The sequence below is a fragment of the Metarhizium acridum genome, assembly GCF_019434415.1.
Source record: "Metarhizium acridum strain ARSEF 324 chromosome Unknown scaffold_13, whole genome shotgun sequence".
Lineage (NCBI taxonomy): Eukaryota > Fungi > Ascomycota > Sordariomycetes > Hypocreales > Clavicipitaceae > Metarhizium > Metarhizium acridum.
Window position 1 is genome coordinate 1,045,137 of NW_027094016.1, and position 15,986 is coordinate 1,061,122.

General features: G+C 49.9%; 5 protein-coding genes across 5 annotated transcripts; 1 reads left to right on the forward strand and 4 right to left on the reverse strand.

Moving 5' to 3' along the window:
* Positions 1-3,303: 3,303 nt before the first annotated feature.
* On the reverse strand, positions 3,304-3,708 carry J3458_002905 (uncharacterized protein; the record flags this gene model as incomplete). The annotated part of the gene is made up of 1 exon (XM_066117469.1): positions 3,304-3,708. One exon carries the CDS (start codon positions 3,706-3,708, stop codon positions 3,304-3,306), a length of 405 nt encoding a protein of 134 aa, XP_065977255.1.
* Positions 3,709-3,816: 108 nt separating this feature from the next.
* J3458_002906 (uncharacterized protein) lies at positions 3,817-7,530 on the reverse strand (the record flags this gene model as incomplete). Its single annotated transcript, XM_066117470.1, has 2 exons — positions 3,817-5,213; positions 5,268-7,530. 2 exons carry the CDS (start codon positions 7,528-7,530, stop codon positions 3,817-3,819), a joined length of 3,660 nt encoding a protein of 1,219 aa, XP_065977256.1.
* Positions 7,531-10,147: 2,617 nt separating this feature from the next.
* Positions 10,148-11,005, reverse strand: LCL3 (putative endonuclease lcl3; the record flags this gene model as incomplete). The annotated part of the gene is made up of 2 exons (XM_007816972.1): positions 10,148-10,558; positions 10,619-11,005. 2 exons carry the CDS (start codon positions 11,003-11,005, stop codon positions 10,148-10,150), a joined length of 798 nt encoding a protein of 265 aa, XP_007815163.1.
* Positions 11,006-11,480: 475 nt separating this feature from the next.
* ARC35 (Arp complex subunit) lies at positions 11,481-12,664 on the reverse strand (the record flags this gene model as incomplete). The annotated part of the gene is made up of 5 exons (XM_066117471.1): positions 11,481-11,563; positions 11,616-11,765; positions 11,816-12,238; positions 12,305-12,546; positions 12,603-12,664. The coding sequence occupies 5 exons, from the start codon at positions 12,662-12,664 to the stop codon at positions 11,481-11,483; spliced, it is 960 nt and encodes a 319-aa protein (XP_065977257.1).
* A 242-nt stretch (positions 12,665-12,906) lies between these two features.
* DIP2 (beta transducin) lies at positions 12,907-15,981 on the forward strand. The gene is made up of 2 exons (XM_007816970.2): positions 12,907-12,953; positions 13,016-15,981. Exons 1-2 carry the CDS (start codon positions 12,937-12,939, stop codon positions 15,885-15,887), a joined length of 2,889 nt encoding a protein of 962 aa, XP_007815161.2. The 5' UTR covers positions 12,907-12,936; the 3' UTR covers positions 15,888-15,981.
* Positions 15,982-15,986: the final 5 nt, after the last annotated feature.

Below are 15,986 nucleotides of genomic sequence, written 5' to 3' on the forward strand. Positions count from 1 at the left end.
GCTACAGGCGGGCCATGGCCTGGCATACTGGCATGGTAGAAAATCAACCGTTGTCGTTTCACCACCAGCATGGTTGGTAGTGAAATTCGGAATGCCCTTCGATACATCCTGTATGGGGAGGCAGCGTTGATTTTGTTTTCCTGTAGGAATTCCTGGGGGGTTGTTTTTGATTTTCCTCTCCGACATTGCGAACCTCGGGAGGTGACTGTAAAATAGATTGCTCCTGTGCTATTTTTGTTCTTCAGCCTTGTTGATCAACCAAGTTGCATACACTCAGTGGCGGAGGAGGTTTATGCAGAGTCCCCAGATAACAAGGACCAAGGCAGTTCCGGGATCTCGTTACTATGCGTGCCTGGAGCTGTATATTTCCGAAGACAGCACAAATATGGATATACATGTTTTGCTCCTTGGTTGTGTGTATATGGGACGATTGTTCAATGCCGGGGGTCGGTTGTGTCGACTGTGAACGCAGCCTAGGATGGCTGAAACTGGAATTGTTTCAATCACAAGACGTGGACTTGTAATGGCGTTTGGGGTACAAACCTAGCTTACATTGAGTCAGTGGTAATCTTATACGTGCGGAAATCGATACAGCAGACTCGGTTGAGCATATCGTCAACGGTAAAGAAGTAGCGGAGGATACGCGGTAGAAAGACAAATCATTATGCCATTCCCTAGCGAGAAGTTTGACCTCCTCACCTCTGTTAATGTGCAGACTTGAAATGTAACTTAACTAGATTTGTTGGATCTGTACTGAAGATCGAATGTCCAGGAGGACGGAGCTTTGATGAAGTATACATGGTAACTTTTTGGTGCATACGAAGATGGAGCTATTACCCACGAGGACTCCTTGTAATAGATTGCGGCAGAGCAAATAAGGGCGATCCAACAGTCACAAAAGAGATCGAATACAATAAACAAGCACCAGCATTGCAAAGAGCCAGCGACAAGGTGTGATGCAGGACGAAGCTGCTAGCAAGGTGGGAAATAACACCTGCCTCTGATGTCGACAGGCACAACACGTGATCCTGAGTACCAACGCTTGTATATTCGTGAGACAGAGGAGATCCTCGGGTATAGCCTAGCATCATTAGCTTTTGAATAGTTGAGAGGATTCGCTTCAATTCAATGTTGAGTCAGTAAAAGCCTGGTATCAAGTGAGCTGTAACTGAATGGCAGAAACATGTTGCCATGTGATAAACTGCAAGGACACCCCTCTGACATCGAGCGACGGCCTCAACTCCTTCGCTGATTGCGCACGGGCATCCCATGACCTACTCTATCTTGACTCCTTCAATATCCCGTTTTCCTCACTCGAACATGTATTCGCTGTCTGGTTCCCACAAAAACTTCATGATATATCCACGTCCACCATCCCACTGATTAGCCTTGCTGATCTGCGGGAGAAAACTCCAAACCCCTGACCTTCCCAGTACAGTCGTGATCTGATCCCACCTCGTGACACATGGATTAATTCGTACCAGAAGACACACTGCTGATAATGTCCGGCGCACTGGGTCTATCAATCGCAGAAGGGCTGGTTAAACCAGCCAGAGACAGCCTACCTACGACGACGACAGCTGCAGAGAAGCCGTCTTCCACGTCGATCAGATCGGACGATCATCAAAATCTGCATACAACTTCCCGATCAAAATGGGGCCGAGATCAAGGATCCGTGTTTCCATATTCGGCGACTCGCGCCGTCAAAGACACAACACATGACATCGCATCTCGCAAGTGCCAACGTCATCTTCGTCAACGGCAGCTCGATAGCAATGTAGCGAAAGTAACCAACTCTCATGCGGAAACAAAAAAAGGCAGGCAGTAGAACTCCCCTTCGTCGATAAATCGTCCCGCGCCGGGGCACACTGGGGAACCCTGCCCGCGTGGTAATAACACGAGCCAATATAGGAAAACCTCTTTGCGTCTACAGTCATGCCGAAGCAAAAGACAAACATCTACGCCGCAGCTTCCAATACAGGCAGGCCGGATTATGATCTTGGCGTTGATATCCGACACAACTGTCCTCATGCCCGAGACTGCGACCACAGTGCCGGCCTTGTTTTTTTCATCCCTGACAAGGGCTATTCTCGGGCACCAAACTTTCTTTTCTCTGACTTCTCTCTGATATAGAGGACACCAAGGGGAGGCGGGGAAAGGGGTCGACACATCCAGGAACACCCATGGAGGAAATATTTCCCATGGCTGTGTTTAAAAGTATCTCACATTACAAATATAACCAACACGCTTATAAAGAACAGAGAATCAGCTCATTCTGGCCGATGGGATTGTACAAATCAGAACAACATCTACCTTCCTCATAGGACCGCCGTTTCAGCATCTACTAGGGCGTGTTTTACGCTCGTTGTGGCGTTTATGCCGAATGGGCTAGGGGAGGGGGCCCTTTCCCCAAATCCATGCTATAAAAGCCGCGCAATCGCTATTTTTCGTGTGTGGGAGGGCCAAGGAAATCCGATATGCGACGTGGCGTGACTACCATGAGGATTGGTTAAAGCGAGGCTTGCTGGTAAGAAGGCCGCGCTGGTCTGGGTTTTTGAGGGTTGCAACCTGTCAAGGACTGTGGCAAAAGCCGCATGTTTCGCATATACTAGTGCGTGTCCCTTAAATAGCATCAAGGGCCGTTCCGAAGGATGAAAAATCGAATAACCTATGGCAAACTACTCAGCGGCGAGCGCTTAGGGTGTGGTGTTAGTCAAGTTACTCCCTGCTCGCTGGTGAGGCCATGTCCTAGTCATCAGACCAGACCATCTTGCAATGCCTTCATTGATAATGATAAGGAGTTTTTAGATCCCATCAATCATAGGGGTGAACACACAGGGCCACGTGTCTCCTGACTGGGAAAAGACCCTGATGGCTATATCCGTGGCCTTCAGTATGAGACTAATGAATTCCACGTTGGTGTTCTGTGAGATTCAACACTGCATGTGGCTGCTGATTGGGATGGACATGCATATGGAACCGTGGATAATGGGACAAATCGTGTCGTGGATTACAACGGTTTGCCTGGCAACTATGTGCATCAACCTGTTTGCCTCACTTTAAAGTCTCGTCAGCGTCACCCATGTTTGAGGAGTATTCGTTTTGAAATTCCGCATTCAGATTAATTTGCCATGGTTCTACACTTGGGAATCAACCAATATCCTTTGCCGCCGTCGTCAACGCTAGAATGGCATAATTCCTTCCTGTTCTTAAAGTGCCTGACCATTCCGTGCCCCCATCTCATCACCTCCCCGTCCCTCACGCCTATACAGGGACAATAAGTAAATAAATATGTCGGCAGTCTTAGTGGCGGAGACTGCGCTGAAGGTAATATACACTGGTGAACGGCAGATAAGAAAAAAAAAACTTGGGAAAAGGAGAAAGAAGGCCAAGAAATAGGACGTGGATACGATAGTGTGAAAAGAAGAAACGAAAACAAGGAGACATATCAAGGTCAAAGACAACACCCAACCAACAAAATTCACTGTGTGATTGGTGAGAAAAATGGCAATACATTAGCCAGTAGTCGTAGTCTCGTGAAATGACGGGCAAATGCAGAGAAAGTGTAGAGAAGAGACAAGAAGCTGGTTTGCTGCCTCTGATATGCACAATGGAAAATATTTGCAGTGTTAGGATTACCGTCCTCTGCTCGTTTAGAGTGAGGATTGAGATGGGCCTCCTTTTAAACGCTCGACCATCTTCAGTCATGGTTTAGAAAGAAAAAAAGATCGACTCCACACGTCAAATCAACGCCAGGCAAAAACAAGGTAAGCCGTGGAAAAGGAAGGCTGCGAAAAAAAACAACTAGGTCGAATTTCAAACATGAGGTGCTGCTCCGGGTCGACTTCTGCCCAGTGATTCTAGTAGTTCGTGAGGGGGGATTCTTTGGATGCCACTGCCTCTGTCATACATCGAGGTTGGAGCCGGCGTATAACCCTCTCGCTTCTTCCTAAGCCGGTCCAAAATCATGCCAGCCAAGACCATGAGAAGGATTAGGCCAAGTGCAATGGCAAGCCCAATGAGGACAACAAAACCTAGGGGCATGCTGCCACCTCCCGTTGAAAAGAAATCGTCCTTTTGAGTAAAGATTCTGGCAATGGTTCCAGGCACGTTGCCAGAGTTCGTTGTCAGAGCATAGGGCAGGTAATGAGTGCCGTTGAAAATTGCTGCCGAGGCGATGCCAACGTTTGGTATAACGATCGAGCCAGTCATCATCAGTGCCTGGTTTTCGCCCAATAATTGTGTGCTGGCGTGGTTCTTGGTGAGCGAGAAAACTTGCAAGCTTCGAAGAATCGTACTTGCGGGGAGTGTTCCATTAACAGTCAGCCACTGACTACCATCGTACTTCATGAGGAAGACCGATCCGTCCTTGGCTGACTTGCCCGCAACCCACACCTGGTTTCCGTCTCTTGATCCAGCCGTCATGACCTGGACTGGTCCGGGTATACTCTCAGCTCCCGGGAAGGCTGACCATGTCTGCTGCTTCGCGTCATAGGTAGCCAAGTATCGCTTCTCCGTACTATTGGCTTTGAGGTCGCCTGCTACAACGAGGGTTGACTTGCTAGACCACATGAGTCCCAGGACTTCACCTGACAGGCCATTACCGGGCTGAAACCACTGCCCCGAGTTAGAATTGTAAATACAGAGGCCCTCGCAGCCCAGAGCACCAGCTTTGTCGAACGAGCCACCAACATACACCTCAGAGGTATCGGGGCGAACAGCGATGGCAGCAACGGTACTATTCCTCCCTGAGATTGGCGCAGGTTGGCTGCTGAATGACTTTGACGAAAGATCATATGCCAAAAGGCCGTGGATCTGATTGCCTGCGATCGTACCAGAGACCATTCCTCCGGCATACAAGACGCCTCCTTGAAGAGCAACAGTGATGAATGTAGAATCTGCGGATATGCCTGAGCCCAGTCCGGTGATGGACTCGTTGTCCTTGCCATCAAGAATCATCAAGTTGTTGACGGTCGTCCCATTAGCTGATTTAGCTGTAAAGTGTCCGGCGAGCACGGTAATGTTAGAGCTGTCAGTGCTGTAAAAAGCACCGGTGATGACACCTCGAAGAGTATCGTTGGAAATACTCTCACGGCGGTGCAGTTCTGACGCGGACTTGGTCGCAGCTTCGACCTTGAACGGGAAAGGCCCAAGGCCTTGTGTACTGAGAGTGGCAGCTCCATTTGCACGAAGCTGTGCTGATGTCAACGAACCTGCTAAGAGGTCACCAACATCCGAAACATTCTCGAGGCTAGCAGTAAGCACACCATTGTATGTGGGCAAAGGCCGGTCGATATTTTGCAGCCAGTTTTGCAAAGACGGAACCCAAATGGCGAAGCCGTCTGCAGGAGAAACACTATTATTCTTGAAAGCATTGCACTGTGAGAACGTCCCGCTCAAGCCGATGACGGTTTCCGTGTTGTCGAATGTAATATTGATTCGCATGGGGACGACGTGTTCCACAGCGCCATCGACACCGCCGCCCAGAGCACTCCACGAATTCGACTTGATATCATACACGGCGGCATGGCTCAGTTCTTTATCGCGGTTGAGGGTGCTGTTAAAACTGCCACCGGCATACAGTTGTGTTCCTTCAAGGTGCATATCGAGAACTTGACCATTGAGGCCACCATCAAGTGGGCTGGTCGTGTCCTCCTTGTCGCCGCTAATGGCGACAGCATTAACAAAATCCTTGGAAGTGAAGTTTCCGCCAATAAATAGTGTGTCACCGGACGTGACCAGAGATTTGACAGCTGAACTTCGGCCGAATGCAGAGCCCAGTTTGTTGATTGGCGACTTTTCCAGGCTGGATACATCTACAGCCTTTTGCTCTGGGTCGAAATCGAACAGACTGTTGAGGCCTCCAGTTGACTTGGTGAGAGTGAATCCTACTCTTTGAGCGACGACTGTGAGGGACTGAAGGTTTTGACCAGCCAGAGGTGTAAGGGTGACGGTAGGTTTGAAACTATCAGAGCTCTTCTCAATGTAACCGAAGTATATTTGATCGAACTTGTCGTAATAGTTTGTTTGATAGAGCGTCGTGCTGAAACCGGCATTGATCGTGCCGGTCGACATGACGCCCGTGACATTAACCTGGCCTCGTGCGGAGCAACTTCCATCCGGCATGCACCCTGGAGTGTACATGTTGACGGAGTAGTTACCAGATTCTACGATGTTGGGGGTAAATACGACCGAAGCAGACTTGTCGTTGACGTTGCCGCCGCTGAAATTTGCCACGAGGTAATCTGAACTGCTCTGGACTGATGGACTCTCTGTCCAGGGTCCGGTAGCTGTCGCAGTCGATGGGAAACGGATGCCCTTGCAATTGGGTTCGTTGAAATTGTTGATGGCGTATGCGAACATGTCATCCTGGAAAAGTTCAATGCCAGAGAGCCCTGCACCAGATCCGTACCAGTCTGATATGGCGACCTGGAAGCTATGCATGCCGACCCGGTTGACAAAGCGAAAATCCTGGAATTTAACATTAGGATCATGACTGAGAGGGCATTCGCTTGTGCAGGAAGCATTGTTCCCCGTTGACGGGTCGACGTAGGTGAAGTTCATTATGCCGTTCAATGGAAATGCAAGAAATCTAAACGTCTTGGTGCCGCGACCTTCCTGGTGAGTGTTGTACAGCCGCAGCTTGGTAGGTTGGAATGTGAATCCGAAATCGGCCTCCCAGGTGGCGGGAAGATTGTCAGCTGCGAGCCAAGTGCTGCCAGGTCCGTCCGTGCCTGCCGAGCATACAATGTTTGTGGGATCGCTGAATCCATTGGTGGTCGCACCATTCGTGGCGGTAACCTTGCCGCCAGATAGATTGATAATTTGGCTATCAGGTTGTTTCGGGGTGGAAGTGTTTCCTAGACCGGTAAAGCTACCCCCAAAGACAATGTGACCATTCGAGGTCTTGGAAATAGCATTGACCTGACCGTTGAAGCCTGCAAATGGCAGATTTGACCAGCCGTCTGCGTCCGTCCAGGCGATTGCATTGGTGGAGTTTGAAGCCTTGAAATTGCCACCAACATAGACAGTTTTCCGACTGTCGTCGCAATATAAAGCATTAACTTCACCCTCCAGACCCTTCAGAGGCGTAATCTCGGTTGTATTGGGGTTAAAGAGAGCGATTGCTGTTGATCGCGTCCCGTCAATACTCGTGAAGTTGCCGCCGATAACCACTCCCTTCAACTTGCCGTTGTCGTTATTCAATAGGCACATTGCTCGAATAGACGCATCAGTAGACACAATGGGTGCCAAGGCGCCATTTGGAAGTCGGGCGAGGAGGGCTTCGCTGCCATTTGTGGGGAGGGGTTTTGAAATTTGGCCCTCGTACTCGTATAGGGAGATGCCATTGAAGTCGCCAGCAATTGCTATTCTGCCCAGATTAGAAAAGTCGAGATTCGCGGGTGGCGCCGGATTAAAATGAATGGCTTCTGAAAAGATTGGACCAAACGCCGCCAGAGTGAGAAAGATTGAGTAGATCGTGGAGGCAGGCGGACGCCTTGGGCGGTGCTGGCGGAAGGGCAACCGCATGGCGATGATGACCCGCCTGCGCGGTCGGGAACGGGATGGTGTCGACGAGAAGGAATGGAAAGTCGTTCGGGGTCGAGATTCGGGGACAAAATGAGTGCGAGAAAAAGTTAGAGTCGTGAGGGACAGGATGGTTGAGTCGATGGTTGTGATGCAGAATCGGGCATGGCAATTTTCTCGAGGTAACTCCTAAATTTGGAAAACGTTCAACGCAGTGGTCGGAACGCGACTTGGGTGCCAGAAGAAGTCAATCACACCAAGCGCGACACAAACAAGAGGGACGAAGAGAATCGAGATAACGAAAATTAACGAGAGTATCGGTGAGAATAGCGAAGGAAATGAGGTCGGTAGCGCAAGACGGCAGCGGCAGAAGCAATCTGTCGCCTGTCGCTGGTGGTTTCCCCCTCGCCTTGGATGAGTTTGGGAGTTGGAATTGTGCTCGATGGAACAAAGGATGGCTGGGCTGATGCGGCTGGGTTGACTGCCAAGGTGGGCACAAAGAATGTGGGAAATTGCAGAGGTTGTTGTGACCGCCAGAATTGCAGGGGTCACTAGTCCAGAACAGAACGTCAGCAATGGGTCAGGGCAGTGCAGAACGACAGGGTCGCACAACAAGGTCCAGATGTCAAGGCTTCAATGCACCACCGAGCACAGAGTCAGGTTCTGTGGTCTGTGTGGAACACGTCGCTGGATGGACAGTTGACGGAGAAATGTACATACCAAAAGTGTTGCATGGTGCTCTACCTCCGCCGATGTGATATCAATTAGAAGCCGACGAGCAGGGTCCGTGACAGAGGCTTCCAGATGTACATATAACTACTACCATAGTGCACAGCACAAACGACTAGGGGTAGAAAATGGAGTGTAGTACAGCACGGCCGCCCAATGGCCCAAAGGATATTCTGTGACAACCGCTGGAGCACTTTGAGTTGAAAACTGGTGGCTGAAGATGCTTGCTTGGCTTTGCCAGCCATCTTCAAGGTTCAGCGCCTTGTAGTTACTCTGTGCGCCGTACAACTTGCGGCGACAAAGAGTACCTTGGTACTTAGTAAGCAGCGCATTGACGAGTCTATGAGGAGGGAGAGAAGCTGCTCCAACGCTCATGGTCTAAATAGACCCTGCGTTCTCCTCGGGTCGCAGTCGTTGCTTCTTATCCATTTCGCGCTCTCTCGTGGCTCGTCAACATGCAATAGAACAGCTGACGCATGCGTGCAGGCTGGATGCTCCTGTCTGTGCAAGTCGGTGTTGAGTTCTGGCTAAGTTGTAGTGCCTGAGTATTCGTGGTACCTCGCAAACTCGCACTAGTTGGACCTATCAGGGGAGTGTCGCAGATGTGACCCACTACACTGCCAGACAAAAATATTCACACAGAGTGAAGTATAAATCTTTTAGCTGCACGAGTACCTTTTTGTCAATTCCTTGCGGAAACACGGGAGCAATTGCCATGTGGGGCCAGGGGCAACCAACGTTCAACAGCCTTGGAACCTCGTGCCTGACCATCACGCCGAGGACTGCTACAACATGCGGAGGGCTCTGTACCCTTTCGCCAGTTGAGTGAGAGGAAATTGACCTGTAAACTCGTAACGAACTACCGAGTACGGAGTAAATACTGCTGCATTGGACCCCGAGACATGTGGTCGTGAATCCATTCGCTCGAGCTGCGCGAAAGTGCGTTCTTCTGACGCTCACCGTGGAGAGCGGAGGCGTGCACCCTCCCACATTCTACCTCTGTAGAGCCGCCTAAAACGGTCTTATGAGGTCAGAGGTGTCAAAGTGACGACGAATCTTCTAACGTGTACATACAATGACCGCTGGCCAGATACAAACTTGCGGATGGAAAGGGGTCCTATGAATAGTGACCGTTTTTGTTTTGGCATCCTTGCGCCCCTCACGCCACGTCAACGTACTTCTTACTTTGCAGGTACCTGCTAGGTAGTATGTATTACTTGAGGAGGAAGGACTCCGTAACTACAAGTGCCTTTGCAACTTGTGCGTGGGTGAGTTTGTGACTACTTTTACCCCAAGCAAGTATACACGGCCATATACCTTGGCGGTCATACAACTTGTCTCTGATCCTCGTCCACTTGCAAACATCATACCATCTCTAGTGCTGTACATTTGTCCATATGACTGCACAACATTATCGTGCCACGTTTGACATACTAAAATGAGTTCTGTATCGTGACAGCCTCGAACTAGCTTTCCGAACGACTTCGTGACAGCCACGCCTTGCTTGGTCCATACCAGACGCCACAACACCCCAGACTTTGTTCCTTGTCTACCCCCTACATACCAGGACTGTTCGATGGCCGTATTTCAGGGGCGATCTGAGGACGTACGTCCAGAGAACGGGCTCGCAAGGTGGTGTCACACCGCCGGAATCTGCGACGTTGGCTCAAACATCAGACAGAAGAATTGCCGTTTTAATAACCATCAAGGCAACCCATTCTCCAGGATATGCAGCGATCGTCTTATATAAATGGCCAAGTAGTAGAACCCAAGTGTGGCGGCGCGGTACCCTTTCCTCTAGAGTCGCTTCTGTAGTAGCATCACTTCTTGATTGCTTTCAAAAAAACCACGCATTTAACTAGGCGTTTGAGTGTTGTAGTCCGCTGTCGATTCACTCATTCGGGTTTTGCTGCTCCTGATACCGAGACTTGTACTCCCTAGGGCTTTCAAACTCGCCCGCTTTTCCAGACCACATGCCCTTCCGCTTCCTCTTCGCCTTGGCTTCGGCCCTTTCATATACAGCCTTCAGCCCGCCGTATTCCGCACCCGATTTTGCCTCGTAAGTTGTAGCTAGACCACGTTTAACCAATTCTAAGCCAACATTTCTGCGTATAAGAAACCGACGAACGTAGACCGTCGCAACAATACGATTGTACTGGTCACGCCTGTAGATATATGCCCGCACATTCCGGTGTAGAATATAGTCAGATAACCACTTCTGTGCTTCGGCGGCAAATGGCTGCGCTGGCCGTCCAAAATGTGCTCCTTCCGGGGCATCGACGCCAGCAATACGGACCGATATCTGCACGCAAGTTAGTTCAGACCTTTGGGATGATTGCCTCTATTCCACAAAGAGACCTACTGTTCGGTCCTTGAGTTCCTTCCTGGTTTCAGGAACCTTTCTCAGCCACCCCCAGCCCACGGCTTTACCACCTGGTGTATGAAAGAGATGGAAACCATCACCATCACCAACTCCCGTGACCCTGCCAAAGAGGCTTCGGGTGCGGAAAAATGATGGGCGAATAAAGGCTGCACCTGGAATCCGACGAAGGTAATTTGCGTAGAGTTGCAGGGCGCCTAGTCCGACAAGAGAGAACCCTACTACTGGCGCCCATTCTTTGGCCGCATCCAAGGGATCGGCCTCGGCTCGTCCTAGAGATTCAGACCATGGCACTGGGCGTTTTGTCGATTCAACTTCGTCCTTGGGGTCTTCTGATGTCGATATTCGCGATCCAAACGGCCACACCATCCTGAATTTCGACCCGGAGGCCGACTGGCCATGTGCTTGTCCACGGTTCTTAGCAGGTAGAAAGCGTCCAGACGTGGATCAGAGCCGTCAACGGTGTATGAGTGGCAGCTAGCTGTCCGGCTGCCTGAGGCTATGTTACAGGGACGATCACCCCACTCCACCCACTACAGCATTAGTGACCTCGTAACTGTATTCGGTGCACTGGCACCAGACGCCAAGATACTCAGGGTTACAAGCTGGCTTATAACAGGAGTTTGCCACCCAGTAACAACAGCAAGTAAATACCTACCCAGTAGGTAGGTAACTAGATGATACTCGCATGCTATTTATTACCAAGTACGAAGAGGCAATCTTTGGGTGGCTCGTTTTTATTGAACTTCGTTTACAGCTGCTGTTCTCTACACTTGACAGATGCTGTCTCTACTGCGCCAGCCATCGATACGCGTAATATGCTTGCTTCCACAAGCCTCTCTCCTTAGCTTCCTTGGACCCTGAATGATCGTCCGCTTGCAGTCTTCCTCTCTTTTTCCTCGTTGTCGGGGCGTGCACGGCGCAGCACTATGAGAAAAGTAAGCATTGGTTGCAGCTAGTGCAATTTGGGAATCCGAACCTTGAAGGAAGTCTGCCGTTCGCTTCCTCATACGTGAGTGAATATAGGCCTTGGATGCTTTGATGTGGTAGTGGAAATAATCTCGGAAAGTCTGGATATGCGAAATAACAATTGGCATCCTTTGGGGGGTCAAGTGTCTTGGGAAAAGTACTGTGCCTGTCAGCGTCGTATTGTGAGCAAAGGAGACAGTGTCCACGTACCAAATGTGACATAGCCAATCTCTCCGGTGCCAGTGTTCTGTACACCAGGAACTCCCTGCAGTTCCAGAGGCGGATCGTTTCGGAACAAGACTTGCGGAGCATTCTGAATAGCTCTCCTCCGAGCATCGACAAATTCCTGAATGAACACCTTGCCAAACACCCTGTCTGTTTCCTCTCGGAAGACCGTGCTGAAAATGACGGTCACTCTGTCGTGGCTAGCCTTCACGTAGATCGCTTCTTCTTCTCGGTAGCGGATCGCCTTGACCTGTCCACCTTCCCGGACACCTTGAGGGGCCTCTTCGGAAGTGAATTTTGATGCCTGTTCTTTCAGCTCATAATGCTCCTGGTAAGCTTGCTCAAAAGGAGCTGCCATCGCATTTCGCTTTAGAAGAGCAAATTTCATTGCAAGCGCGTCGCGCTCCTCTAAGCGCGTATTGTTAGAACTTTATCGAATAGCTAAATTCCTTCGGGAATAGTTGCGATTCGCACCTCTCTCCTCAGGTAGATTCTCGAGGTCAATGAGCACGGAGAAGTCGTAACCAGGCTCCACTGGTGCGACATATTGACCATATTCTCTCTGAAGAACCTGCTCCGCTCCATATTGAACTAGATCCTGGAAACATCTTATTTGAATAGAAAGGAGAATTTTAGTCTTTGTTTCGGGAGTCGAGATATGGAAGGTAACGCCATCGAAGTCGGAGACGGTCTGGTCGATGGAAGCAGGAGGGGCTCTGGTGAATATGGTTAGTTATTTATGGAAAATTAGCTAGCGCAAGTCCTGACGAACCCGGAGAACCTTTCGGTAAGAACCGATTGGATTAATACGTTCTGGTAATCAAGGAGAAGCATCGTTGCGAATGTGTTTGCAGTTCGCGAGATCTGCCTGCTCCTCCCGGCGTCTGAGCTGTTGACGACACATGGTGGGGCTGAGCAAGTGCGGGATGGCCATCAAGCTGCCGCGAGAGGTGAGCGGCCACGTGATGAGATAGTTGCAAGAGGCGGTCCACAGCGCTATCGATAAGCAAAAAAATATCCCACTCCAAAGGACTGGTCACGGTGAGGATGGCATCCCAGAATTGTTGGACAGTGATAGCACCAATTGACCTTGCGATTTTGCGACAATGGTGAAATCGTACCTGTAAGTGCTTAATTATACGCCTAACTCCATCTGAAAATAGAAATTTGACCCTTTATTATTAGAAAGTACGAGCACGCCAAGTCGTTTGGGGTGATTACGACCAACACCTCAAACATTCTCTGGGCCGCCAAAGACCGGACCAGTAGTGGCGCTGGACAAGCCGTCGTCGCCGCGAACGAAGAAGTTCTCTGCTGGGATATAAAAAGGGGAGAGCTTATCAGTAGATGGAGGGACGAACGGTGTACAGTTTCTGTGACTGCAATCGCGCAGAGCAAGGCAGACAAAGACGTCTACGCCGTCGGATACGAGGATGGTAGTATTCGACTCTGGGACAGTAAAATTTCGACGGTTATTGTTAATTTCAACGGTCATAAGTCCGCTGTTACGAAGCTGGCATTCGACAATTCTGGCGTACGACTTGCCAGTGGCTCCAAGGATACCGATGTCATCATTTGGGATCTGGTCGCTGAAGTCGGCCAATTTAAACTCCGCGGACACAAGGATCAGATCACTGGCCTCCAATTCATCGAGCCCAAGTTTCAAGTTGAGAATGATGACGGATCACCCGCAATGCTCTTGAATAATGAAAACTCGTCGGATGGCTTCCTACTCACGACCGGCAAGGATTCTTTGCTTAAACTTTGGGACCTCTCATCAAGACACTGCATCGAAACACACATTTCTCAAACAAATGGCGAATGCTGGGCCTTGGGTGTTTCTCCCGATGTAAGCGGATGCATCACCGCAGGAAATGACGGCGAGATGAAAGTCTGGTCCCTTGATACTGAAGGTTTAGCCGCCAGCACCCGGCAGGTCGATATTTCTGCGGCCGCCCATTACCTTCATGACCGTGGAATCCTCCACAGGCAAAGCAAAGATCGAGCAATCGAGATTATTTTTCACCCACAGCGAGATTACTTTGCCGTCCATGGCTCCGAGAAAAGTGTTGATGTGTGGAGGATCAAATCCGAAGCGGAAATTAGAAAGAGTCTAGCACGAAAGCGACAGCGACGCAGACTAAAGCGGAAGGACAGCGAGGCCGAAGACCGTATTGCCGAAAATGGCGATGGAGCCAATGAGGATGTTTCGAAAGCGGACGTCGGCGATGTCTTTGTTCAGTATGTTATTCTCAGAACCGGGGGCAAGGTCCGCTCAGTTGATTGGGCAATATCCAGCAATCAGAAGGACTTGCAATTGTTGGTGAGCACAACAAACAACCAACTGGAGTACTATAGTATCCCTCACAAGGAGAAGATTGAGCGCAAGAAAAAGGATGACATCCCTGACTATACTCGCGGCTTAGCTGTAGAACTGCCGGGACATCGAGCTGACATCAGAGCATTGTCCCTGAGCTCGGATGATAAAATGCTTGCCTCGGCAGCCAACGGTTCGATGAAGATTTGGAACATCAAGACTCAAGCGTGTATTCGTACATTTGAGTGTGGCTACGCTCTTTGCTGCGCGTTCTTGCCGGGTGACAAAGTGGTTGTCGTCGGCACGAAGAGTGGTGAACTGCAATTATTCGATGTTGCATCAGCATCACTGCTCGATGCTGTGCAGGCACACGAGGGTGCCATTTGGAGCCTTAGCGTCCATCCTGATGGACGATCCGTTGTTTCTGGCAGTGCCGATAAGACGGCAAAGTTTTGGGAGTTCAAGATTGTCCAAGAGGAGATTCTTGGCACGAAGAGGACAACGCCCAAGCTGAAACTTGTTCAGTCACGCACTCTCAAAGTGTCTGATGACATTCTGAGTCTCAAATTTTCTCCCGATGCGAAGTTGCTTGCGGTGGCCCTGCTAGACAACACGGTCAAAGTCTTCTTTGTAGACTCGCTAAAGCTATACCTCAACCTCTACGGTCACAAGCTTCCCGTCCTGAGCATGGACATCTCTTACGACAGCAAGCTTATTGTTACGAGTTCAGCAGATAAGAATATAAGAATATGGGGGCTGGATTTCGGTGATTGCCACAAAGCATTGTTTGGTCACCAGGACAGTATCCTGCAAGTCGCCTTTGTCCCACACAATTCCGACGGCAATGGCCACCACTTCTTCAGCAGCAGCAAAGACAGGACCATTCGATACTGGGACGGAGACAAGTTTGAGCAGATTCAGAGACTGGACGGCCACCACGGTGAAATCTGGACGATTGCTATCAGCCACACCGGAAACTTCCTCGTGAGTGCTGGTCACGACAAGAGCATCCGGGTTTGGGAGGAAACCGACGAGCAAATCTTTCTCGAAGAGGAGCGAGAGAAGGAAATGGAGGAGCTTTACGAAAGCACATTAACAACCTCCCTCGAAAAGGACCCCGACGCCGAGGACGAGAATGGCGAAGTAGCTGCGGCAACAAAACAGACAACAGAGACGTTGATGGCTGGTGAAAGAATACAAGAAGCCCTAGAAATGGGCATGGCCGACCTGAACCTTATGAAAGAATACGAGGAAGCAAAAATCACGAACCCTCACGCCCCCCCGCCACAGCGCAACCCCGTCTTCCTCGCTCTTGGCAACATCACCGCCGAAGTCCACGTCATGTCAGTCCTGCAACGCATCAAGGCATCTGCCTTGCAAGACGCATTGCTCGTTCTGCCATTCGCCACCGTCCCGATACTTTTCACATTTCTCAACATCTTTGCCATGCGGTCCATGAACATCCCCCTGACGTGCCGCATCCTCTTCTTCATGATCAAGACTCACCACAAGCAAATTGTAGCAAGTCGCACAATGAAGTCTATGATGGACGGGATACGCACAAACCTGCGAGCAGCGCTGAAGAGACAAAAGGATGAAATGGGAGTTAATATTGCCGCACTCAAGGTTGTGGGCATGCAACTCCGCGATAAGAGTATCAAGGACTATGTTGATGAGAAGTGGGAGGATGAGAACCCGGAGAGGAGTGCGAAGAAGCGGGCCTTTGTACATGTAGCATAAAACAGAAAGGCATATGGGTAGTAGTGTATGATTTGCTTGAATAGGGTAAATTTATTCCATTACCAATAAAATAAATAAATAAATTTGATCACCATCAAT